Source organism: Rosa rugosa, chromosome 2, assembly GCF_958449725.1.
Source record: "Rosa rugosa chromosome 2, drRosRugo1.1, whole genome shotgun sequence".
NCBI lineage: Eukaryota > Viridiplantae > Streptophyta > Magnoliopsida > Rosales > Rosaceae > Rosa > Rosa rugosa.
The window spans coordinates 14,736,598-14,762,723 of NC_084821.1; the positions used below are offsets into that span (position 1 = coordinate 14,736,598).

At 36.8% G+C, this 26,126-nt stretch overlaps 4 protein-coding genes across 10 annotated transcripts; 1 reads left to right on the top strand and 3 right to left on the bottom strand.

Moving 5' to 3' along the window:
• The first annotated feature begins 3,638 nt into the window (after window positions 1-3,638).
• LOC133732326 ((-)-germacrene D synthase-like) lies at window positions 3,639-6,168 on the top strand. The gene is made up of 7 exons (XM_062159854.1): window positions 3,639-3,822; window positions 3,927-4,197; window positions 4,304-4,667; window positions 4,795-5,013; window positions 5,123-5,261; window positions 5,334-5,585; window positions 5,662-6,168. The coding sequence occupies exons 1-7, from the start codon at window positions 3,685-3,687 to the stop codon at window positions 5,953-5,955; spliced, it is 1,677 nt and encodes a 558-aa protein (XP_062015838.1). The 5' UTR covers window positions 3,639-3,684; the 3' UTR covers window positions 5,956-6,168.
• Window positions 6,169-8,655: 2,487 nt separating this feature from the next.
• Window positions 8,656-12,908, bottom strand: LOC133734720 (factor of DNA methylation 1-like). Of its 5 annotated transcripts, none has more exons than XM_062162335.1 (9): window positions 12,760-12,908; window positions 12,333-12,409; window positions 11,930-12,228; window positions 11,311-11,754; window positions 10,561-10,773; window positions 9,877-10,128; window positions 9,564-9,794; window positions 9,153-9,332; window positions 8,656-9,043 (listed from the first exon to the last, which is right to left on the bottom strand). In XM_062162335.1, exons 2-9 carry the CDS (start codon window positions 12,400-12,402, stop codon window positions 8,816-8,818), a joined length of 1,917 nt encoding a protein of 638 aa, XP_062018319.1. In that variant the 5' UTR covers window positions 12,403-12,409; window positions 12,760-12,908; the 3' UTR covers window positions 8,656-8,815. The 5 variants fall into 5 exon arrangements, with proteins under 5 accessions (XP_062018319.1, XP_062018318.1, XP_062018317.1 ...); XM_062162334.1 differs by having other exon boundaries at window positions 11,930-12,231; XM_062162333.1 differs by having other exon boundaries at window positions 11,311-11,748; window positions 11,930-12,231; window positions 12,502-12,872.
• Window positions 12,909-13,687: 779 nt separating this feature from the next.
• LOC133727872 (factor of DNA methylation 1-like) lies at window positions 13,688-17,808 on the bottom strand. 3 transcript variants are annotated; one of them, XM_062155281.1, is made up of 7 exons: window positions 17,652-17,808; window positions 16,914-17,542; window positions 16,718-16,771; window positions 16,369-16,611; window positions 15,513-15,722; window positions 14,881-15,116; window positions 13,688-13,969 (listed from the first exon to the last, which is right to left on the bottom strand). In XM_062155281.1, exons 1-6 carry the CDS (start codon window positions 17,680-17,682, stop codon window positions 14,883-14,885), a joined length of 1,401 nt encoding a protein of 466 aa, XP_062011265.1. In that variant the 5' UTR covers window positions 17,683-17,808; the 3' UTR covers window positions 13,688-13,969; window positions 14,881-14,882. The 3 variants fall into 3 exon arrangements, with proteins under 3 accessions (XP_062011265.1, XP_062011264.1, XP_062011263.1); XM_062155280.1 differs by having other exon boundaries at window positions 13,688-14,002; window positions 16,718-16,774; XM_062155279.1 differs by having other exon boundaries at window positions 16,718-16,774; window positions 17,652-17,807.
• Window positions 17,809-18,872: 1,064 nt separating this feature from the next.
• LOC133732145 (factor of DNA methylation 4-like) lies at window positions 18,873-25,592 on the bottom strand. Its single transcript, XM_062159626.1, has 8 exons — window positions 25,257-25,592; window positions 22,246-23,351; window positions 21,868-22,049; window positions 21,214-21,282; window positions 20,834-21,121; window positions 20,447-20,674; window positions 19,724-19,959; window positions 18,873-19,294 (listed from the first exon to the last, which is right to left on the bottom strand). Exons 2-7 carry the CDS (start codon window positions 23,342-23,344, stop codon window positions 19,726-19,728), a joined length of 2,100 nt encoding a protein of 699 aa, XP_062015610.1. The 5' UTR covers window positions 23,345-23,351; window positions 25,257-25,592; the 3' UTR covers window positions 18,873-19,294; window positions 19,724-19,725.
• Window positions 25,593-26,126: the final 534 nt, after the last annotated feature.

A 26,126-nucleotide genomic window follows, 5' to 3' on the forward strand; every position in this document is an offset into this window, starting at 1 on the left:
AGAGAGAGTTAAGCAGAAAACGTAAAATAAAATTAAAAAAGCGAGAAAAATAAAAAAAATATAAAAAAAGGAAGTGAGGGATATAATAGTCATTTTGAACCTGTTGGGTGAGATTTGCAAAGAATAAGGACTATCCAATTTAATTTAAACGACTAGGGACTAAACTGTTTTTCAGGGAAAAGTTTGAGGAGTAACAAGTATTTAGTCCAAAAAAATATATGGAGGTCCAAATATTTAAGTTGGAGGTCTGACTAGAACCACCCTTTCGGATTACTTCCCGGCGTTCTCAAACATTGGTAGGAAAGTAAGTATCAGGAAAGGAAACTTGCTCATTTCTTGCGTTTGGGATACAAAAAGAAAAGAAATACTTTCCTGAAGGAAGGAAAAATAAGGGGAAAGTGTTCATTCCAAACCCTAAATGAATCACTTTTCCCCCTTCTTTCTTTGCATTTATTACTCATAACACATTTTTATTGCATTATTTACAAACATTTGAACAACTTCTCGGTAACTTTCCTTATGTGACCAAATATTGGAATGAAAAGAAAAGTTCTTGAAAATTTTCATTTCCCTTCCCACGTGAAAACTGATAGGAGCATAATAATGCGACGTTATTATTGTTAATTCTCATATTTACCTTGTTAGTTTAACTTATTTTATGATTGATTTAGTTGTTTTTATGTTTGATAGGTATTTTGAGCAAAGAAGGAGAAAAGCAAAAGAGGGATTGAAAAGCAAAAGAAGCAAATCTGCCTGTACAGATCAGTTAACTTCGACAGAGCACTGGGACCATCTCAGAACGAACCAAATGATTGTCTTTATATTGGTGGAAATCCTCAGATGTCTAGTTTATGGATTTTTTTACGGCTCGTCAATATCATTTTTTTAGAAAAAGTTATGGCCGATTTAGTACAAGAAGATTAGGCTGCGCATAAATCTGAGGTTGGACGGGAATTTATGTTTCGAGGCCCAAATCACACCAGGAAGCCTGAGGTTGAGTTTGTGCTTCATTTTCCAACTTAATTAATATAGACAAATGGCGCGACGTGAATAGTTGGAATGAGTCATCAAGTTCAAGAGCCAATAGGGAAATTCCACCTAAGCACACTAAGCCTAATATATACTCTTAGGTTTTGGATTTCCTACACAACAAGAAAGATGTAGGCAACCTCTAAGCATATAAAAAGGAGATCCATATGCAGTAGCTGGCTCTCTCTCTCTCTTCCTCCCCTTATTTAGTTTGTTTTGTTTCTTCCATGTTTAATTAGTTTTTATTAGTTAGGGGGTTGCTTGAAGCCCCTGGACATGAAATACAAGATGATTTGACCTTTGATTTTATTTTATTTTAATTCAAGATGAGACTTTAGTTCACTACTTTTCCATTGATGAATGCTTGCTTGTATTCTTTGAGTGCATGCTTAATATGCATGTTAGGATTCTACCGCTTTGATTGTTTGATGCCTGAGTCAATATTTGGACTCCTCAAACCTTCTAGAGAAGCAATTGTTAGTTTTCACTATCAAATAAACTAAGTCCAAGATTTAGCAAGGCACTAAGTTATTTGCGATGCCTAGTGATGTCTCAAACCCTTTAAATGATAATGATCTCTTCTTGTTAAATCAAATAAACGTACCTTTAGCTTGCATGTTAGAGAATAGCCTAGGTGTAGAGCATCCTGCTTAGCGTACAAAGTAAGAAATGGTAATAGGTTGTATTTAAGCGTACCGAGCCAACCTGAGCATCTTCATCTAGATTAATTGAATTAAGATTGAACAAATTATCTTGTGTGTGATTGTCAGGGGTGGATGCATCTTCCCTAACTATCTTCATCATATTGTTTTCAAACCATCTTAAAACCAGTTTTTGTTATTTTCAGCTTTTGTACTCTATATGTTTGTATTTATTTTAAATAGTAAACGACATCCAAAAATTTTCAAATTTTGTGTGCTGGACTCTCTGTGTGTCTAGTACATCTCTGTAATTTTTTTTTTTTTTTTGTGTGTGATCAGTTTAGATTAGGTTTTCAACTGCTGTTCTCTAGGAACAGTGGTCACTTTTGTGACATTGTTTTGAGTATTTAGAACCTTAGTTTTATGCGAGAAAGACCCCTTGTTTACCCTTGCTATAATTGACAATCTTAAGTGTGAATAAGGAAAATCAATAGCTTTTAATTTAGCTATCAAAGACATAGGAATACGAAAGGAGAATCAAACGAGGGTGGCCCTAAGATTTATGAATAAATTAGGGTTTGATCTTGAATTGCTCAAAGAAAATCCTAATATTGTCAAATTACTAGTTACTTTGTGCTTCTATCTAGGTAAGCATTATGTAAGTAGCTTTAGGGCTCCCTAAGGAATGATGCAAGTCGAATGTGCCATCCATGGTGGTCACCGTGTACGATTACCCACGTACAATTTCTTTTAATGGATTAACACCCAATTCTCTTGAAAATTTTATTAAATATTTAAGATTTTATGTTTAGTTTTGGAAAACTCAAACTTTCACAAATGAAATTTTTAAGAATTTTGACAGATTTCTTCAACAGATGTATATATATATTCCAATTAATGATGTATCTTTAGTTCATATTTATTATACCAAATAGTTTTCTTTGTTGTTGTACTGAAAATATCCTTCTAGGAAAGCCTCTAAATTTCTTTTGCTTTAGTCTCATTTAACACGGCCCCGTTCACATGGTCACCCACTGACCAAATATCATTTGGTCAGTCACCGTTCGATTGAGATTAGACGGTTGACATCTCTCATCTCAGATTTCATCACTTAGCTGTCAACCGTCCGATGTCAATCGAACGGTGACTGACCAAATAATATTTGGTCAGTAGGTGACCAGGTGATCATGACTGTATTTCACACGGCCCCGTTCACATGGTCACCCACTGACCAAATATCATTTGGTCAGTCACCGTTCGATTGAGATCAGACGGTTGACATCTCTCATATCAGATTTCATCACTTAGCTGTCAACCGTCCGATGTCAATCGAACGGTGACTGACCAAATAATATTTAGTCAGTAGGTGACCAGGTGATTATGACTGTATTTCACACGGCCCGTTCACATGGTCAAAAAGGTGTTTTCAATTTTTCAAAACAAAAAGGTGGACCACGGAGCTACCAACGTGTTTTCAATTTTTGTAGACACAACCGATCGAACACGTTTAATTTGCATGTTTGGTTTCCTCACCAAGGAGACTAGCTAGGTAGGAGTTAATTCAATATTATCTGACTCACATGCAGACAGCGTTTCCCGTATATGCATATGTCATTAATCATTATACACGTGTCATATTAAACGGAGGAGATGAATCACTTTTGTTGTTGCATTCACTAGACGACGACTTGCATCTGTCATATTTAATGTACGTAGGGGATGAATCACCTATTCATTGACCTATAGTCAACGACTCGATATTCATGCTTTATGCGTGCAATTAATGTCGATCAGTACGTACTTGTATCTTGTATGCATGTTTTATGCTTTATGCTTTATGCATGCTAGTTTGTAACCCAGATATTTACCTAGATATTAATCTCTTGTATGGTTGTATACTGTTCTTTCATAGATATTTTACTATAAATACCAAAGCAACGGGAGCAATATTTCAACTCATACTGCTACCCAGCCACTTAATCAAACCTTTGATAAAATTAAGCCATATTGAAATATGTCTCTCAACGGGGTCAATATAGCTTCTCAAGCCCCTCCAACACTGAATGCCTCTACTGATGCCGACAGTCGACGTTCGGCAAATTTCCATCCCAGTATTTGGGGAGACCAGTTTCTGTCTTGTAACAACACTATGGTACGTACATCGATCTGAAGCAACACTACATCTATTACATGTTATTATCTGTCTGATGAGATGATCGATATTTTTGTTAATTTCTTCTATCGCCCTGTATATAGGAAACTAACATAAATGGTGAGCAACATGTCCAACAACTGAAGGAAGAAGTGAAGAGAGTGCTAATGGCTCCGCCAGTTGAAGCTTGTTTGGAAAAACTGGAGTTGATTGATGACATTCAACGCTTGGGCGTGTCTTACCATTTTGAATACGAGATTGACCAAACTATGCAGCAAATTCACAACAATTTTAATGGTTACTGTGATGGTGATCTGCACACCTGTGCTCTTCGTTTTCGCTTGTTGAGGCAGCATGGTTACAATGTTTCATGCGGTAAAGTTGCAAATATAATTTTCCCTGCATTAATCCTATTAACTCTTTCTGTTTAAAAATAGGCTAATTTTTGTGTACATTGGCGCGCATATGAATAATTAAGCAGATATGTTCAACAAGTTCGACTACACATCGCTTCACGATGATGTAGTGGGGCTACAAAGCTTGTATGAAGCCACACATCTTAGAGTACGGGGAGAGGATTTTCTAGAAGAAGCACTGACCTTCACCACCACACATCTAGAGTCGGCAGCGCTAGCAAACCATTTAAGCCCCCCGCTTTCGAAACAAGTAAGGCATGCCTTGAATCAACCACTCCGGAAGGGCTTACCGAGGCTAGAAGCGAGGCACTACATGTCTCTCCACCAGGAACTACACGGATCACGTAACCGAATTTTGCTGAGTTTTGCAAAGCTGGATTTCAACCTGCTCCAACAAGTGCATCAGAAAGAACTAAGTGATATTGCAAGGTTGATATTTATTAATTACCATACTCATTAAGTAGACACCATGCAAGAAAGTAATTAAAGAAACACGTGAATATTGTTCTAATTAATTAGATAAATGTGTGTGATAACTAATTATGTGATTGATTAGGTGGTGGAAGGAGTTGGACTTTGCTAGCAAGCTACCTTTTGCAAGAGACAGAGTAATCGAGTGCTACTTCTGGATTTTGGGAGTCTACTTTGAGCCTGAGTATTACTTTGCCAGGAGGACACTAACCAAAGTTATTGCCATGACGTCCATTATCGATGACATTTATGATGTGTATGGCACGCTTGAAGAACTAGACCTCTTTACTAGAGCAATTGAGAGGTTTGAAATTGATATATATACATTTTGCCTTATATATATTATATAACCTCAATTTATTCCTAACAAAAGTTTCTCCACATGTAATCGCCGTCGTCTTGCTTATATGCAGGTGGGACATCTCAGCCATGGATGAACTACCGGAGTATATGAAAGTCTGTTACGAGGCACTGTTAGATGTCTATGCTGAAACAGAACAAGAGCTTGCAAACAAGGGACAATTATATCGTATCAATTACGCAAAAGAAGCGGTAATTTATTAAGCCTCAAATTACCTTCAGTATTGTAAATTCATAAAGTTATTGAAGGTTAATTATTAATAGTTAACTTGCTGCATGTATGTCCTAGATGAAGAGACAGGTTCATGGTTTCACAAGAACTACACACCAACAATGGATGAATACATGGAAGTAGCCCTTGTCACTTCAGCCTACTCAATGCTAGCAACCACATCCTTTGTTGGAATGGGAGATATCGTTACAAAAGACTCCTTTGAGTGGATCTTCAGTGACCCTAAGATTGTAAAGGCTTCAGCAGTAGTTTGCAGACTCATGGATGACGTTGTATCCCACAAGGTAATTGAATTATATATATGTACTTTCTTAAACTCTTCCTCAGCTAATTTTTATCTTAATCTTCTTGCCTATGTAGTTTGAGCAAAAGAGAGGACATGTTGCCTCGGCTGTGGAATGTTACATGAAACAATACGGTGCGACAGAAGAAGAAACCATAATTGAATTTCGTAAACAAGTGAGTGATGCATGGAAGGACATAAATGAAGAGTGCCTCCACCCTACACCTCTTGACATGTCCCTCTTAATGCGAGTTCTGAATCTCACACGCGTGATAGATGTAGTATACAAGTCTGAAGATGGCTACACTCATGCTGGAACCATTCTCAAAGATTTTGTAGCTTCTCTACTTATCGAACCTGTGCCTGTATAAGTGGAAACTGGGAACTTGTTTTATTTATTATAAGATGTTGGAACTTGGTTAGTTTAGTTCCAGGAGTGTAATGTCAAACGCAATCCTTTAAAGTTGATCGGGGGAATCTAATAAATTTGCCTGTGACTAACAAAAGCTGAACTTTTGTTTAGTTGCAACTTTGACATTTCATATAATAATGAAAATAAATTCATGAGTCGTCTTGTATCTCAACCTTATATTTTGTCACATAATATTGTACATGTTGTCTCAAACTCTGCTAAATTTGAAGGCATTAGCTTATAAATGCATTTTGCCTGTTAATACAGTACTTCTTAGTCATTAAGTAGTGTAGCTTCCATAGCTGTGAAATGCTTGAAATTGATGGAGATAATTAGTGCGAAAGCAAGGAGGAAGAAACCGGACAAGAAACCAAGGAAAATTCGTTGATGCTAGGTGCCCGGATACGGGTCTGAGATCCTGGCCTCTTTAAGTTTTCCAGCTTTGCACAGACCATCAATGATGATGATGTAAATTACAATATTTACTCCCAACTTGTTGTCTTCCATCTCTCTAAGCAGTTCCACTGCCGTTGAAAGTTGGTTGCTTCTACATAGGCCATCAACTAAAATGGCATAAGTATGAAGATCTGAAAGTTGGCCACAACCTTGCATCTGAGAGAACAACTTTTCTGCTACCTGTATTCTCCCCGGTTTACAAAAACCGTCGATAAGAGTTCTGTAAGTAATGGTATCGGGAACAAGTTCCGTACGAAGCATTTCCTGAAAAACCCGGTTGGCCTCATCAATCCTTTTATGCTTACAGTATTCATTTATCAATATGTTACAACCACGAACATCAACCATGCAGCCCTTGCTAAGCATTAGATCAAAGACTTTTCTTGCTAAGCATTTGGTTTTTCTTTTTTTTTTGGACAAAAAAAGGTGGGAAATTGTTTATTTACCCAAATTTGAGCTACACTAATCTCATTTACCCAAACATTTTATAAGATTGCCCATTTACCCACTTTTTTTATTTATTTATTTTTTATTTATTGAAAAGATGATCAAATGATTTCACTCCTACCCCCATGGTGACTCGAACTCAGGACCTTGATCTCTTAGGTAGTGGGTGCCCATTTACCCACTAGCTTACATATCTTTTGTCCTAATATTCAATTAAGTATTTTATTTTATTATTTTTTGTTTATTTTTGGGACAGTTTTGCGCTTTCTCTCTTTATCACTTAGAGCGAGAGAAGTCATCGGAGACTTTGCTTGCCCGTGATTGGCTGCCGGAATCTTTTGACAGGAGTCTGGTGTCCGGTTTTATTGCTCCCCAATAAAAATTTATTAGGTTTTATTAGGGGTAATAAAAGTCTCTGGTGACCTATAAGATCTCCAACGACCTCTTTGAGGACCTTCGGTGACTGGTGATCGGAGTCCCGCGTCTGGTAATTAGAGTTAATTTGTTTTAAGTCCAAAAACTATTACCTATTATAAATGTAATCCGGACGAAATTTTTTGTTAATTGCGGTCCAGTGAATAGGCATCTACTGATCTACATCAGCTTACTTTCCTATATTAGCATGATGAGTTAACTTCTACTATTCCACATACTGAATTTACCCATAACAGTATTACTCAAAACAATCAATAATCTATGAGTCAATTAATTGAGAGTTAATGTTGTTTTTCAATTAATTTGATATTCATAAAAACCATACCAATTATAATATTTCATCAGCACAATGAACCCTTAATTAATGCATAGTCATTAAAAAAAATTATAACTTAAATAAAATGATCATACCTTACAATCATTTTTCTACACCCTATATCTTGTCTCTTTTCTTCTCCTTTATTCTCATCACTTTCTTCTTGTTTTTACACCTTCATTATAGAATTGCCATGTTGTTCAACTTCATTATAGTATTATACAATCAAATAGATATTTCAGATGGGTATTCATAAGAAGGTTTTGATCCATCTAAAAATGTAATATTCTACATTGTGCCTATCTACTTTTGCACCTTAAGATAAATCGTCCAAAGGAGAAAAATTCTGTAAAGGGAGCTGTATTTTTCATATCTTAAGGGAAAGGCAAGTTGCGATTTTTTTTTTCCCTTACCTTTTGAATAGGAACAATGTTAAAACTAAGTTGCCCTTTTTTCATTACATGTGTATAGATATGTTTGCAATTTTGATACCTAGTACAAAGATAATTTCTTAAGGGAAAAGACAAGCTGCAATGAATCATTTTTTTTTCCTACCTTTTTATTAGGAACTATGTTTAAACTACCTTGCTCTTTTTTCATACCTTGTGCATAGATAGATAGATATTTGCACTCCATTACCTTGGAGGGCAAACTTATATTTTTACATTTACCCATTTAAGTGAGCACATAAATCTTTTAATAGAGTAAGTGAACATTTGTTGGGCCCAAACTATGTAAATGGTCAAGAGCCCAAAAAAGTTTAGGCACAGGGGAGGCTTCACTATCCCTAATAAAGATTAGCGGGATTCAAACTCGGTTGGGGCTCAACGAACAATCCGATCCTTGCCAACTGAACCAACCCTCATGGGCGTGTGATTTGGTTTTTGAAGGCTGGTGTATGAACCCTGTTTTGTTTTGATTTTGGTTCAATCCATCTTCCTATTTATAAAACAAAGATACAAAACCAAGCAGAAAAATATAATTGACCTGGAAAGATTTGACCAATGTTGGAAAATAAATGCTCATCTCTTAATAAAAAAATAGATTAATAACATCTTAAAGTGATCAAAAAAATAAAAAAAAATGCTTTGACGCTGCATCTGAGTCTCTATGAAAATAAATAATTTTCGCAATGGTGATGGTGATTTCCAACTGAACCTACGAGTCAAATTTTTCTTTTCCTTTTCAGAGGTCTCCAGTTTAATAATATATATGATAATCCCTCCTGTAGTGTTGCCCTCCTCCCTTTTTGAAAGTTCCATAGTTCATCTGTCACATACATACCACTCGAATTGTACTCCTTCAATTCCATCAAGGCAGTTGTGACTGCCTTGTACACTGCATCGTCGCCCTTTATACTCTTCAATTTTTCATCATCTACATCAAGAATTTCCTGCACCACAACCAATATAGCATAGAGCAACAAAGGAACAATGTCATCAACAATGGTATTCTAGCTACTGATTGTTGGGTGTGCTTGATTAGTTTTGTATATATTATACCTTCCGATTTCCAAATTCATCCTCGATCGCTTTAAACGGATGCCAGCTTGGATCACTAAGATAATCTTGCCACACCTCTGGTTCTAGCATAGAATGGTCTCTCTTGCATGCAGTTGCAAAAGGCGTGATGTCAAGCTCTCCCATTCTCTTCACGCCAATAAAACCGTCATCCACCAGTCCCTGAAAGGCAGAAAATTACCAGTTAAATACCAAGTGCAGTAAACTGGTTCCAGAAATTATACAAATTCCCAATCCGGACCTGTCTGTTCTCCACATTATCAGCCCTCATTTGAAATTATAGAGAATGGCATGCCCTTTTTGTATATAGATGCAAGCATCTTGTGTTTAAGCACACAATAATGGAATGGATGAATAACACACAGAAACTTAAAACATAAAACTTAAACATACCCTGATTAACTCCTTGCGAGCATCCTGCAGTTCATTATTACTTTCACGCTCCTTGACAAATAGTGTAGAGTTGAGAGCTTCTGAATATTCAAAATCATCTTTTAAATCTTTCAACTCATCTTCCTTCTCCTCTAACTTCTTTTGAATTTCATTAATGTCACCCGGGTCTTTCTTCTTCACATCAAGCTGCTGTTCCAATTCATCCGGGTTTGTCTTCTTCACATCAAGTTGCTGTTCCAATTCAACAATTTTTCAAAGACTCATTCATATTCAATGAAACTTCCTAGTTTCAACTACATAAGTGGAAACAAACCTTTTGTTCTGACAACTTTTTACCATTCCTGTTTTCCTGCAGTTTCAATTGCTTCAGTACAGACGATATTGCCTCTTTCAATGTTGCCCTCCTCCCTTCTTTAAAATTCCATAATTCTGTTCTTGCACTCTTACCATTGGTATTATAGCCATTCAATTCCATAAGAGCAGTTGTCACAGCCTTGTAAACTTCACTACCAAGATTGTCAACCTTTATCTGTTTCAATTTTTCATCGTCTTCATTGATTGTTAGCTGCATAGCCACATCCGCAATAACCAGTCAGCAAACTAGATGAAAATTAAGAATGAAATATGCATTGATTCTGACTAGATGGTTCACAGAAACGGAAATATGGTGCCTTTTTGTTGTAAATGACCAAATGACCAGTACATAGATTGAGCGGTGTGAGAGTAAAACAAACGTTAACAATATCAGCCTCAAACAAGACATGAAGATTTAAGGTTCAAAGGATTGGTCACATAAATATATTTTTGATAACAATTGCTATAGTTTGTATATGCAGGAATGACAACATGAATAGTTCTTCAATTGAAACCTTAATTGCACTCAAAAGAAGTAGAAGTGGTATGGCAGGAACAAAAGAAAATGGTTTCGCTAACAATGGTACTCCAAGGTATAAAGCTTTCATGGTCTGACAGAGCATTATAAATTACATATATATACCTCGGAATTTCCACAAGAATCCATGCTAGTTATGAAAGGATACCAGTTTGGATCCCTAAGGTTGCCCTGCCACTGAGAATATAGTGTTGCTGCCTTGCCATCTACTTCTTTTAAAGAATATCGTCTCATGCATGAAGTTTGAAATGGTTCTTTGCTGAGGTCTCCCATTCTCTTCACACCAATTAAAGAACAAATTCTTAAACCTCCTAGTCCCTGCATTGACCACATGTTATGATCCCATCGAATGAAAAGGCATTGTCCTATTGAGATAAAACTAAGAAGTCATCTAGATGGATCCTCCACCCCATTTTAAATCAAGTAACATCTTCAAAATATCAGAACCAAAAACAAAGACATGTGAAATAGAAAATTGTATTTAGAAAAGAATATGGTACATTGGAAACAAAGCCTGATGTTTGAAGTGCTGAAAACATGGGATAAATCTAGACAAATTATCCAAACCCTATGTATTCATACACACAATCCAAAAAGAAATTACAGATATATGATGCATACACGGTACATATATACTATTAAACCTCCCATTGTTTCAGTCCTGATTGATTCCTTCAAAACCCTATTTAATCCCCCTCCTAGATTGAAATTGTAAAGTATTGTCATGCCCTTTGTTTCAGGATATTTATACCTTTAAATCCATGTAGTGTAAGCCTCTTGTATTTTAATACAATAGAATGGAGAATAATAACAAACCTATAGAAATTGAAAACTGTTGTATACAACTATACATACATTGATGAACTCTTTATGAGCCTCCTGCAGTTCGGCTTCACTCTGATCATCCTTTTTCTGAAGCTCTATCTTCTGAGCTTCAATCCGCTCAAGCTCCTCCTGTAGCTCTTTCTTCTGAGATTCACTATGATCATGCTTTTCCTGGAGCTCCTTTCTCTGGGATTCACTCTCACCTAGCCTTTTCATAAGATCATTGTTTAGATCTTCAGATTTTGAAAAGGCTTCTTTTTCTAAGAAGGTCTTTTCAAGATGGTATCGTACATTGATCAGCTCATCATGATTATTGTCCTCCTTGCGCATAAGTGTAGAGTATAGAGCACGTACTTCTACCGACTCTTCTTCCATCTTCTTTAACTTATTCAAAACTACATTCATTTGTTCATGCTGGAGATCACAATGGTTGAGCAATCTGTTCAATTTCCTACCAAGCTTCTCACTCTGTTCCTGCATTGCAAGTCAATCACCAAAATTGATTTATCAATATCTCGCAGATTGGGAAGAAGAAAAAAACAGAGCATTTTCTTCTACCAGATGTTTGCTAAGAGCATCTAAGCCATTATATTACCCAACAAACAGAAGATACTTTAACTGAATTTTGAGCGAAGAAGAATAACAATACCAAAGTTCTGTTTCTAGTCTCACTCTCCTGAAGCAGTACTTCATTAAGTGCTTTCCTTTGAGCTTCTTCAGTTTTCTTAAGCTCTTTGTTCTGAGCCTCGCTATGCACAATCTTTTTCCGGAGCTCTTCCTTTTGAGCTTCACTCTTCTCAAGTTTTTCCTGAAGTTCTTTCTGTTGAGATCTTGTATGCTCAAGCTTTATCTTAAGATCATTTATTTGAACCTCAGAGTTTGAAAAGACTTTTCCCTGCTCTGAGAAGGCCTCTCCAAAGACATGAGCTACATTTCGTTGCAATTTCCCTACTTATCAACATAAGAAGATAAATAAAGTAATACTGCAACCCTTTTCCAAAGGGAAAGCCAAATGAACATGGTTGCGCTTCTTAAAATAGAATCAGACTCACCAATATCAATATCTTGGTGACAAAACGCAGACTGATCGCCAATATCTATTTCTTCTGATATGTCAGACATATCAAACCTGCATCAGAGAAAATAGATAAGGTACAAAACTTGTTCTCCCCAACACAAAATTCCAGAAACAAATTTAAAGATTAGAAGAATAAATCCTACGTCTTCAAAGCAACCATGCAGAGACAAAAGGTTTTGGGTTTATGGCTTGGAAAACAGCAACAAAAGAGACAGTTGCCTAACTTATGAAGCAAAAGGGTTCATACTAACGGCAGGTCACAAACAGTGGGATTTCATTTTTAGCCCAAGTTCCCAAACTAATAAACACACCTTCTCTGAAATTTTCTCAGCAACCAAACAGTAGATTTCGTTTTCAAGAACAAAGAACAGCATATAGAACACAAAGCAGAATGTGCTTACTCAATTTGATTAGCGAACCCTGTGGATGCCTACAAACCAAATTGAACTGAACCAAAGCAAGGGCTCTTCCTCTGGTTCACAGGGATGAAAAAATCTAGCAACATGGCTTGTCTTCATCGAAGAAACTCCTCTGCTTATTGGTTCTGATATCGTTGGTTAGTAGAAGACACGTGGACGGGGGAAATCGAATATAGAGACCATGTCTTTTTTGGTAATGAATGTAGAGACCATGTCTTTTTTGGTAATGAATGTAGAGACCATTTGGCAACGAGGGCCTTGGTGAATTGGGCGGGGCGGGGCAGTCTTGTGCCTTTCATTTTGACTTTTGCTGGTGATTGGCCACAAATAATCGGGGGTGTTGAAAGTTTTTTTCCATTTTACTTTTTCTTACCCCAAAGTGTATTCGCAACCTTTCTCGAGAAAAGAATAGATTTGTGTACCACTAGTCAAGTAAAGAAATATATCAAATCTCTGCAACGGGTCGTGTTTGGTTCACAGATTTCTGATTCAGAAAAAGAAAACATAGTGAACGTAATAGATAAAAATAAATTTATTCTCTTCTTATTTTCTTTTACCATATTGAGTGAGCACATAGATAGTAACTTAGAAAAAAAAAAGTAGAGAATCGTAAGGGATTCATTTTATTTCCTTATATTCCAGCATTAACTACTCTCATATTCTCATTTAATCTTGAATTAATTACGACTTTCCTAATCCTGCTGTGATTATTCTCAGGCCAGTGTGTTATATGAGTTGACACAGTCTTTATAGGTACCCCCATTTGCAAGCTCGAAACAGGCCCCATATCGACCACCTAGAGCCAAACACTGGGCCTAGGCTAATTAGGGCCTGTGACACCCAGCTAGTAACACACATCAGAGCGAGACCTGCCCCCAGCGAGGCCCAGATAGGTTTCCATTGTCCCGGATCAGTCCAACTAAACTTGACCATAGATTTAAGACGAAGTCATTTAAGTCAGGGTGAACAAACGTGTTGGGAACTTGGAATTGACATGGAACTATCCAAATCTTAGTTCTACATAATGATTGTTTCCTAACTATGTAAGTTGGACTACAAAACTACACAGAAACGACTTGATTTTCACATACGAAACAGGCTCGGCAGGGCAACTTCAAAAGCTTCCTAGCAGGAAAGTATAGCAGCTTCTCGATTCCCTTGAGCGCCATCACTCTCGAGACAATCCCCTACTCTGAAATTTTGGACAACAGGATGTGGTCAGAACCTAGTGTGAGATCAGCAAGCAACTATCAGTTTCCAGTAAATGTAAAGTTTGAAACAACTTAACAACAGAAACATAAGAAACTCAGTAGTAATGGTAAGCAATGAAATTAGTCATTTGCCAAAAAAAGAAAAGTCTGGATACAGCATGTAACAGAACATGTTTGGTATGAACTGTCTCATTGAGTTAAAACCAGTTCATCGAAAATATTTTCATGATTTCAATGAATATTTCAGGGAGGGTAGGCAGAACAGTACTGCAAAAGGTGCTTGATGATGCCAAATCCCCCCTCCCATCCACAGATGTGTGAGCACATCGATCATATTTACCAAGAAACACCACAAATAAAACATTTCCTTGAGTTCTAACAGAAGAAACGCGATGTTCAGAAAAATCAGTTACACAACCATATCATCCCGCATGAATTTTAAAACAATAGGCCCATTATTTATAAAGGTCATCTTTATGTAAAGATAAATAATACCAAATTAAAGTGCATTACGAATCACATGACAAATTTGAAGAAGCTATGGCCAACCTGAAATCTATTGGAAAGTAGTAAAGAAGCTTATGATTTTATGCACTGTATGTGTGGAAAGAAAGATTTAAAAAAAAAAATGACGAGGGTAACCAATTAAATAAAGAGGCCTCATATTGGACACTGGCAGCAATGCTTCAAGTTTGGCCATGCATTACGCTAATTAAACAATGAGAGACCTTAAACCAATCAAACCTGAATTTAAGCCAACTTATATAAGAGAAATACACAAGTCACTATATTACCAAGATCTTGTTATCCATTTCTAGTTTACATTTGAATGAAAGATTTCTAGCAAGAATCATTACTCAAGTTAAAAACTCAATACTCGCCAAATGCATACCTTCATGAGGTTCTTCTCCTCTTTTGCAGTTTCAACTGCTTCAGGAGATGCAATATTCCCTCTTTTAATGATGCCCTTCTATCATGATTAAAGTTCCATAGTTCTTTAAGTGCATACCTACCACTGGGATTATACTCATTCAATTCCAGCAAAGCAGTTGACACAGCCAGATGAACTTCAGCACCAAACTCGTTCTTTAACTTTTTCAATTTTTCATCTTCTTCATCAATAATCTCCTGTGTACGTACCCGCATCCAATATGTTAGTAAATCAATTTCAAGAAACACGATGGGGTAAAATAATGTCATTCTAGAATTTTAACATGGGACAATGTCATTAATTAGGACATTGGTGCAATGGTTCATCTGGGGTACAATTCAAGCTCATTATTAGACAAGGAAAGACTCCTATAGGTTTAGCATCTGTGAGAGGAAAATAAGTTAATTTCATGAGCAAGAAAAGGAAAATTGGATGTCTTTTACTGCATTAGGAACAATAACATGAATATTTCTCTAATTGGAAGTACATGCCCATGAGAAGTTAAACCGATATAGGAGGAGCAATGAAACTAATGTTACCAACAATAGTATTCTATTCACTGTTAGATAGTACATTCTAAGGAAAATTTATACCTTACAATGTCCAAAGGAATCCTTGCTAGTTTTGAATGGATGCCAGCTTGAATCCTTAATATAATCCTCCCATAGAGAACATAGTGCTGCTGCCTGGTCATCTGCTTCTTCTGTATTATATTTTCTCTTGCATGCAGTCTGAAATGGTTTGCTGTCAAGCTCTCCCATTCTCTTGACACCAATAAAAGCACGACTTGCTGATTCCCATCCCTGAAAAGTACAAAACTTTACTCAAACCATATGAAAATACTATTTATCATATTGACAAGCAAGCATCATGATTAATACATTAACGACTGAGCCTCAACAAAGATAACATGAAGCTAAAATTTGATGGAATCTCCAACCATAAAAGGAACATGTTCAGAAGATCAAACCAAATAAGAGAGCATTTCTAACAGTTAAGTTGTATTTGGGACAGAGTTATTGAATAACATTACTGCTTGTCTGTCCTCAACAGATTAAAGGTTCTAAATACATGTGATTAAAGTCCAAAGCCAATGCGTAAGATTTTACTTTCTAGCATTACAGTTGGATCTGTGTAACATAAGGTAACTAGTTTAGAAAATGATATTAGAAATGCTAATGAGAAATCATAAAACGGATACAAAAGATCAGACAACAGCTAAACACGAAAAAAACAAACGAAAATATGTCAACCCTCCCTTGGTTCAGACCTCAACTGACTTCTACACCCATTAATTTTAGTTCTCAATCAAATTTCTAAAGTATTGCATGTCTTGATTTAAGTTAGTGATAAATGCATTTCCAAGCATGGTGTAAGCTTCCTGTATTCACCTTGAAAATCACACTCAAATAGTCAAATTCAGAACCTTTAATTCATATACATACGTACTCTGATTATCTCTCTACGAGCCTCCTGCAGTTCAGTGTTGCTTTTAAGCTCCTTAACAATAAGTGTGTTGTTTAGAGCTTCAACATTGGCCAGCTCTTCTTCTTTCTCCTTTAACTTTTCTCGAATTTCACCCATCTCTTCATGCTCGTCCTCAGACTCATCATCTAAATCCTCCTCATCCTGAACTTGATTCTTACGATCCTCCAACTCAGTGATCTTGTTCGGGAGCTCCTCATTTTCATTCTGCCATTCCCCTCAGTCACCAAAATAAAAATTTCAAAACACTCATTCGTATAAGCATGATGTAACAAATGTCCTTGCTGGTTCTGAAAGTAAATAGAAAACATACCTTTTCTTTTAACAAATTTTCATTAGCCTTCCTCTGCTCAATATTAACCCGCTCCTGCTGAGGGAGAAGGGGAAAGCATAAATTAGCTATCAAACAATAATTTCCAAGAATGTCTCAGGCAATTATACTACAATCACTAGATTATTCCACAAAGGAAAGACCTAGACAATCAAAAGATAAAAATTAATGGTAATACCACTTGTTTTAATTTCATCTCGCGCTGCTCAAAATCGTTCTTTTGAGCTTCAATCTGCTCAAGTGCCTTCTTAAGTTCGTTCTTTTGAGCTTCTTCAATCTTCTCAAGCTTTCTCTTCTGGGATTCACTCTGCTCAAGCTTTTTCTGAATCTCTTTCATCTGATTTTCACTCTGCTTCTGCTCTTCCCTAACCACAAAATACATGCCCGCCCACATCTGTTCATCTTCAGTCTTCTGCTGAAGCTCTTTTTTGGCAAGTTCACTTTGCTCAAGTGCCTTCTTAAGTTCGTTCTTTTGAGCTTCTTCAATCTTCTCAAGCTTTCTCTTCTGGGATTCACTCTGCTCAAGCTTTTTCTGAATCTCTTTCATCTGAGTTTCACTCTGCTTCTGCTCTTCCCTAACAATAAAATACATGCCCGCCCACATCTGTTCATCTTCAGTCTTCTGCTGAAGCTCTTTTTTGGCAAGTTCATTCTGCTCAAGCTTTTTCTGCAGATCGTTCTTTTGAGCCTCGTTCTGTTCAAGCTTTTTCTCAAGATCATTCTTTTGCCCTTCAGATTTTAAAAAGGCTTTGCCTTGCTCCAAGAAGGCCTTTTCAAGATGGTCACGAGCATTTTGTTGCAGTTTTCCTATTTAACCATATAAATCGAAGAAAAGTGAGCCCATTACTGTGGACAGGTGGTCTTCAAGAGTGTTGTAAGTAGAATCAAAAGGGTATTAAGTTTAATTCGGACTCACCGATATCCATTTCTTCTGATCTGTGAGACATTTTGATATCCTGAAATCAGTAATGATTAAACAATCTAATGAAGATATTCATATGATCCTATCTCTTCAAATCAGCCAAACATGGTGCCTGAAGATAAGGGAGACTCTCATCACTCTCATGTTGAACTTTTTCGTTTACAAAAGCAAGGAACCAAACATTTTAGAAGATGGAGGTCTCAGCCTCTCAGGTCAACAATAAAAACAAAATGGATGTAAAGATGCAACAGTGGCACTTACCAGAATCTATCTCCTTAGCTACGTCCCTCTGATTCTCCCCAGCAAATCAGAAACAGCAGAAAATATCTTCCTTGGTCTTCATAGAGATATGTGTATATATAGCAAGATTACTCAAACAGTAATTACTGGGAAACAGAACGCCAACTCTTCTATATATATATATCTCTACTTGGGTAACCCAACCGACCATCATGTTGTGCATGGGAGACACGTGGAGCCGGCTGTTTGGATACGAGGTACAGTGCGAAGTGGAGGGTGTTGAAAGGTCTCTAAATTTTCTTCTTCTTCGTTTTTTCTTTTCCTTTTTTTTTTTTTTTCTTCAATGTCCCCGATCAGACGACCAAATAACCAATATTTTTTTCTTTCTTTTTTGAGTTTTTTCTGCCCTGCGTAGTTGCAGTTGCTATTCAAGCTCTTTCTCTCCAGCCTCCAACTTCAATGTTCCCACGGAAACAATTCCTCATCAAAATGTTTAGGGATTTCATCAGTACCCATCCACATATTTTTATATATACACCTCTCCAAAGCCAAAGTGCTCGACTTTGTTCTCAAAATTGCTTCTGGTCAGTGAGCCTCCTCTAGCAACAACAATAGAAGAAACAGGTTTTAGACATACCTTTAATATAAGAATGTCATTGTTGGCAACTAGTTCAAGCCATAATGTCACTTTCAAATACACGTTATGCAATTTGGTATTGCAGTACCAATTTTTTTCTTTATCGCAATAACGATAGCAAACTTTGGTGTAGTAAGATACAAACAACATTTGTATTTACTGCAACCGATAGTATAAATGAAAATCATGTATTGGGATTATCTCTGGGAGCAGCTAATTCAAAGCTTCTTCATTTCAATTTTGAGTTTGTGGCCAAAGTGTATTCTCTTGCAACTTCAAGCTTTGACCTTGTTTCTTTTACAGGAATTTGGAATATTCAATTGAACTTCCAGACCTGAAAACTTAAATTGGACTAATCTTGCTTCATTGGATGGGGTCCGAAGAAGCACAACTGAAGATCTTGATAGCAAACAGGAAATGATCCCATGTCTGCCGTGCCATCCAAGATAACAAATACATTGAAAGGGTTAAGAAAACATTCATAGTAAATCTGGGGGGATCTAGGCCCCAACTAATTCGGGGGTCAATGAGAGGCCAAATGCGACCATGCACAATAGTATGTTCCAACAACAATTAAAGGCATAACTAACACAGCGGTTCTTATCTCGCGAACTCCCAACTCTGTCTCCCACCAAAAGAAATGTCCTAAGTTTACATCTATTCTTCCGACAAAAGTTAAGCAAGAGCAAAGACCTCGACAGCAGCCAGTCGTTCAACAACACAAAACCGAAGCTCTTGAAGCACTCTCCATCCACAATGCCTAGAAACAAGATCATTCTGGTCAGGATATTGAATCTAGATATTAGAAATTATACTGTGTATCATAATCTATATTACAACATAAATCGTAGGTGAAACAAAATTATATTTTATGCTAACCACGATCCCATAATATCTAAGTCCAATGTTAATTGGACTAATTTACAGGATCTTCAAAGATATGTTCCAAGTTCAAAATTGATTACAATGTATAAGGGAATCCATTTCAATAACAGCACTTTGGAACACATTAATCTAAGATTCTAAATAATGAAAACTGATGTAAGCACAGGTCACTATACATAACCACATTCCCAAACCAATCTTTTCATCCAATTGATAACTTAACTACTATATGTCTACATGCATATAATATTGAAAGATAATTACTATATATTTGCTATATCATAAGTAAAATTTAAACACTTGCCTTCAGTTTCTTCTCCGACCCTTCAGCAGTTTCCACTGCTTCAGAATATAACTTGCTCCCTCTTTCAGAGTGGCCTTCCTCCCTTCTTTGTAGTTCCATAGCTCTTTTATTGAATACCTGCCACTGGGATTATACTCATTCAGTTCGATCAAGGCAGTGACAACTGCCTGGAACACTTCATCACCAAGCTCATTCTTCAAACTTGCCAGTTTTTCATCTTCTTCATCTATAATCTCCTGCACCCAACAAGACAAACTAACTTAAGGGACAAGCTCGCTGTGAGACAGCGCATGATACTAAGATATAGATACAATCCCCCTTATTGTGATTTGTGAAAAGAGGGTGATGAGAATCAAGTTGACAAGATTATCAGGAACCAACAACAAAAACAAATTAAAAAACATGTGCCAGTTGCAAGCTCACTGTGAGACAGCGCATAATACTAAGAAAGATACAGTTCCCCTCTATTGTGATTTGTGACGAGAATGTGATGAGAACCAAGTTGACAAGATTATCAGGAACAACAACAACAACCCAAAATATAAAAAAAACATGTGCCAGTTGCAAGCAAAGGATTGACCACATGAATTTTTCTTCAACAAAACCCCAGGAGCTCATAATGACAAGGCAATCACCTGAAAAAATCTAAACTTAAACCTGATGCACTCATAATAAATCAAACATAACTAGCAAGAACAACAACAAAAGAAGTTAATTGTATACCTTATGACGCCCTTCTTTATCAGTAATGATCTTGAATGGATGCCAGTTTGGATCCGCAAGATATTTATCCCAAAGAGAGCATACCTCCAATGTCTTCACATCCGCTTCTTCTTTGGAATATCGGCTCTTGATAGCAATCTGAAATGGTCTGACGTCAAGGTCTCCCATTCTCTTCACACCAATATTAACACGGGTCTTATTGCCCTGGCTTGTTGAATCCCATAATCCCTGCAAAATACAAGATTAGAGTCATAATTTGGAAGCTTTTATCCAACTATGCATATCAGTTATACATAAATTATTTCTGTATAGAGTATGGAGATATATAATTCAATGAACCAAGAAATAGTAGATTCAATGAACCAAGCAACAGTCAAACGTGCATACATTGACTAGCTCCTTGCGAGCCTCCTGCACTTCATCATTATTTCTCCGCTCCTTGACCACAAGCGCTTGATGAAGTGCTTCTACAGCATCATACTCCTGCTCCTTCTCCTCCAAGTTTTGTTTGATCTCATTCATCTTCTTCTTGGCATCCATGTCCTCATCTTCATCCATGTGTTTCATCGTCTTTAGAGCACCTCTCATCTGCTCTATTTCCAGCTCCAGTGCTTGTTTTTTTTCCAGCTCCTTTTCCAATTGAATGACTTTTTTACGAAGTTCCTCCTTTTGTTTCTGCAATTTCAGTCAATTACCAAAGACAAAATTTCAAATATTCATTCATCCATTCCACAAAGTATCAGAAATGAAATAAATGGAAAATAAACCTTTTGTTCTTCCGCCAACCGTAACATATTTTCATCAGCTTTTTTCTGTTCCAGGGTAGCCCTTGCATTCTAAAAGAGAAAGACATCTATCAGCTATTACCAAGTAATAATTTGCAATAAGATGGACATATATATATATATATCAAACAATCAGATTCTGAACCCTAGACTAGTCAAAAGAGAGCAGTAATCGATGAAATACAACCATAATATATACACGAAAAAGAATGAAACATATTATAGGAATGCTAGAAATTGAAACTTGAATGAGGTCAGATTTGTAACAACTCAAACAAGAAGCAAGTAGAACAAGAGATGATGAATCCTCTTTCTTATTCTAACTAAGTATCAGGAGTTTTCTCAATATAATGAACATCATATAAGTGGTCCAGCAAAAATGTAAAAGGTTTAATGTCTCTTAGTGTCTCATATAAGTGGAATACTTCTTTGATCCCATTCTCTTAGTTTCTCTTCTCCTTCTAGCAGTTTAATTTCCAAGCTTAACGCGCAAACAACTTATAAGTTAGATCAATATCAAACTTAAACTGACTTAAAACAAGAAACTAATACAACCTGACAGTTAATGACAGTGGTGCAACCCCACACATCCAAACAGAGCCCAAGCTCTTTGATAGAGGAGAACAATAAAATTACCATTTGCCTATCATGATGGAGTTTCCTCCTCTCGCTATCATTTTGTGCCCTACGTTGTTGCAGTTGCTTCTCACGGCGCTCAAGCTCTTTTTTTTGATTTTCCAACTGCTCTGCGGCTTTCTCATGGTCCCTCAATATTCTGCTGAGCTGTTCTTTTTCCACTTGTTGCCTTTTCTCTCTTTCTAACAACATAAAGTGAGATTCAAAGTAAGCAATCACAAAACTGAAATGAACCTTTAAATTCAAAAGTGCACTCAATTATACAGAGTTGAAGAACTCTTAAGCATTCAAAGTAAGATATCACAATATTGAACTGGGAAAATGAAAAGTTACTTCAAAAGTGCATTCAATTATACACTACTGAAGTTTTGAGCATACCGTCATTGAAAGCTTTAAGTATCGCATCCCTTTCAAGCACTACCTTGTTTAAGGAATTAGCAGTCTTGTGATATTTGTTTTGCATCTCCTCAAGATCTGAATTCTTTATCTCCAAGGTGTTTTTAAGATTGGATACAAGCTTTGTAGTTTTTCTCTGTTCCTCAGCTTGCTGACCAGAAACAGTTTTCAAATCTCCATTCTTGCGGAGATAATCACTTACAATGCTTCTTGAATTGTAATCATCATCCCGAGCAACCCATCCATATAATTGATCTCCTTTATTCCTCATCAGATTATAGTCCCTTTTTCCATGGCGCTCAACTTCAAAACTTTTCTCAAAGGACATTCCATTGTTGAAACCTTCCCAGTTATTCTCAAATTCAACAATTGCAAAACCAGAGTGACCCCGAAAATTCCATAACGGATGAACCCTCACAGGGTTAAAACCTTTTGCTGTCAACTCGGCTTTCATTTTAGAACCACTTTCGCCAACATGTTTCCCACCTTTGAACTCAGTTTTAATGTTTGCCAAAACGCCCACCACAGGCCATACAAACAATTTATCATCATTCAGTTTAGGGGATTCAATCTTGGTTGCAGATTCTATAGGGGATTCTCTCTGCGGTGCAGGCTCTAAATGGCGTTCTCTCTTTGGTGCAGGCTCTATAGGAAGTTCTCTGATGGGTGCAGGTTCCCGTTCTCTCTTGCGAGCAGGTTCTCTAGGCCCTTCTAGCTTGACTGCAGATTGTTCCAGTCCTGCTACCTTGGGTGCAAGTTCTCTAGGCCGTTCTATCTTGTCTGCAGATTCTAACCGACTCTTCACATCAACATATTTATCTATATAACTCTTCAAAGCCCAGTGCTTGGCTTCATCTTTTATACCCCTGCTATGTGAGCCTCTGCCGATAGAATAAGCATGTCGTGAAAGCTCCCTAAGTTGGTAACTTTGCCTCCTTTTCTCATGGCAAAACGGACATCTGTAAGTTGAATCAGAATTGTTTATTTTGTAACTACCTTTCTTTAACTCATTATAATACTTGTCCTCATAGTACTTGAAATCAGACCACTTATCCTTTTCTTCCTTTGATCTGTGAGACATATCAAACCTGAAATGCAGAACAAAATCTAACATTAAACTTCTGATTGCCTCTCACTTCTTTCTCTTTCAAGCTACTAAACATAGCAATAAGATACAAGCATATCCTGCAAAAAAAAAAAAAAAAAACAAGCCACAAACAGAGACCCCAAAAACAATTTAGATCCCCCTTGAAGGACTAAATAACGGCAACTTTATTTATTTCAGTGAGAATGTGGAACCTTCACTTAAATACCAATCAATCTGAATCATGAGTCAAAATCCGTCATTTCAATTATTTTTCATAATTTTGTAGTGTAATTTGACTAATTCATGATCACATATATTTCAGTCATCCTAAATGCACCAAACTTAAATATTTAGTCATCCTAAATGCACCAAACAAAACTCAAGCAGTAAATTATTAGTCAAAAAGAGAAACAAAACTTAAATATCTATTTTATGCAACCTAAATGCACCATGAAAGTAACAACACTACTAACAGCAACATTTGTTATACGCAGCAGTCTTTGGTACCTGAGACATTACTACACAAGTAAAACCAGAACATATGCTTCACAAAGATAATGACAAATAGAAATGACTTTTCATTTGTGCATATAAACAGGAGAACGAGATTAATCATGAACAACCACTAGGCATTAGAAAACTAACCTACAACATTATACAAGAAGGAGATGTTTGTCACCAGCAAGCAAAACTCATGCATATAAGACCAGTATAATTAAGTGAGACATGTAAATCTTGATATATATGAGAAGTCAGCCTGATGATTTGATCAGCAATTGATCTTTAACAATGATGCTCATACACAGCTCTTTTTCGTCACTCAAGTAGCATCCACTCCAGCACAGCAGCCAACTATAAGAATCTATGTAGATAAGGCATAAAAGTTCTTTACCTACTTTTAACATTTTTAGATCATCTTTAAGCACACTTTAAAATGAACAGTAACTATTACAATTAGTGACTGTCTAATTAGTTCCAAATGTAAGGCTATTTACTGTCTTCAAAACTAAACAAAATCTTGTTATCTCACACTTACAGATTTTACTTATTTACCCCATTAACATTGACTTTAGTTATAATAAGTAAAATTTGTTTCTTTCCTTAAAAATATCTCAAAGCCACACGATTATGCAGATGGTGAGGTAATAGATTAAGCTTCTCGACTTCCAGCCATATATAAAACTTGAAGTCCTAATTCCGGTCTCATATATATGAGAAAGAAAGACTTACACATACAGTTTTAAAATCTCTTTCTTGGTGAGCAAAACCACACATCCAAACATTTCACAAATACTCAGTAAGTCAGGAATTGTAATATCTGTTCAATATCTTAGGGACATGCACCAAAGTTATGTCAAATTGCCTTTTTTACCTTTACATGGAATTCGATTTGAAATAACATCCTCTCTAACTCTTACCTGATTAAACAAATAAACAAAAAGAACCCTACATTTGCATCCAGCCTTAGAAATCTAATTCAATGACTTGCCATTGCTTACATGAAGGCTAAACAGGTACCAATGTGCCAGTGTAACAACCACTCAAGGTGCTGATATATGTAAAATACCAAATGCTTGTTCCGCTCCTACATATAATTGCACATAAACAATACCAAAACAACACTTTTTCACCAAGAAGAAAACATTGAATTTAACCAAAGATTGGTGAAGTTTCGGCTACAGATTACAGAACATACAACCAGGCTCAATTCTTTCTTCTTCTTTTTTCCTAACATTTATTTTACAAAAGAACAAGCAATTCTGCTCAACAATCAACAAAATCAACACAACCATCTATATGCAAAGCAGAAAATTTTTCTGAGTAACTAGTCCCCTCTGTTTGGTTGCCCCAAAATACGGAACGCCTCTGTTTAAGCTAAATCACTTGGATTAGGTTCAGAAACTACCTTCGCAGTTTCACTCAACAAACCTCTTTTCCCACAGAGCCTCCGATACCCCAATCGTTCCTCTCCGGCGAGCCAAAACGCCGGAATGTTGATCAAAACAAAGACCGATCACCAACGCCGTCGTACAAGTCCCACAGAGCCAAAACCCCTACTCTCCCTCCTTCTTCCTTCCGGCTATCACCGACAACGCGGAGAAACGCCGATAATGCGACACGCCGGAAGCCGAAACGACGCCGTGGCGAGTCTACGGCGAGCGGGCGACGAGAAGCGGAAGAGTGTTGTGGTATAGAGAATGGGGGTTAGGGTTTCGAGAGAGAGTGTGAGAATCAATTTTGGAAATTTAGAGAGAGAAAGCAATGACTGGAGAGGACTGCTGGTCTTCTCTGAGTCCACTATATTTCATTTCGTGCCCCCAAAACAAACCCGTTCTTGGTATTTTCACGTTTCCAATTCTTTTTTGTTTTTTTCTCATTTAAGGAAAGCGTCTTCGCGAGTGTGGGATTGAGAGACTACTCGCTACTGTGACGGTGAGATTTTGGTTAGAGTAGGGAAGTCTGCTTGATCAAGGGAGGTGATTTGAAAGTGGGGTTTAGCGTGTCTCGATTACTATGATCTTGTGGGCCATTGGAGAGACACGTGGAGAATTGAGAATGGAGATGCTCACTGGCAGAGTACCTGATCAAAAAGCCAAATAGGATATCCATTCTCCTGTGTCCACGTGTCACTTGCATGGCTCACGGGCATTGACTGACTTGGAGAAAAAGAGGAAAAGACTCAAAAGAGTAAAGTGTTGATGAATTTAAATAGTCATAAGGTTTTACTTTTTACTTCTTCTTTTTTTATAACATTTTAAGTTTTTACTTTTTACCA

Coding starts and splice junctions, on each gene's coding strand:
- LOC133732326 (XM_062159854.1), top strand. CDS start 3,685: ATGTCTCTCAACGGGGTCAATATAGCTTCTCAAGCCCCTCCAACACTG. Junction 3,823..3,926: donor TGTCTTGTAACAACACTATG/GTACGTACATCG, acceptor CCCTGTATATAG/GAAACTAACATAAATGGTGA. Junction 5,262..5,333: donor TCAATTACGCAAAAGAAGCG/GTAATTTATTAA, acceptor AATTATTAATAG/TTAACTTGCTGCATGTATGT.
- LOC133734720 (XM_062162331.1), bottom strand. Junction 12,232..12,332: donor TCACCAAGATATTGATATTG/GTGAGTCTGATT, acceptor TATGTTGATAAG/TAGGGAAATTGCAACGAAAT. Junction 9,795..9,876: donor AAAAGTTGTCAGAACAAAAG/GTTTGTTTCCAC, acceptor GAATTGGAACAG/CAACTTGATGTGAAGAAGAC.
- LOC133727872 (XM_062155280.1), bottom strand. CDS start 17,682: ATGTCTCACAGATCAGAAGAAATGGATATCG. Junction 15,723..16,368: donor CTCGTAGAGAGATAATCAGA/GTACGTATGTAT, acceptor TGTACTTTTCAG/GGATGGGAATCAGCAAGTCG. Junction 15,117..15,512: donor ATTCCTTTGGACATTGTAAG/GTATAAATTTTC, acceptor GTACGTACACAG/GAGATTATTGATGAAGAAGA.
- LOC133732145 (XM_062159626.1), bottom strand. CDS start 23,344: ATGTCTCACAGATCAAAGGAAGAAAAGGATAAGTGGTCTGATTTCAAG. Junction 20,675..20,833: donor CTCGCAAGGAGCTAGTCAAT/GTATGCACGTTT, acceptor TGTATTTTGCAG/GGATTATGGGATTCAACAAG. Junction 19,960..20,446: donor ATAAAGAAGGGCGTCATAAG/GTATACAATTAA, acceptor TGTTGGGTGCAG/GAGATTATAGATGAAGAAGA.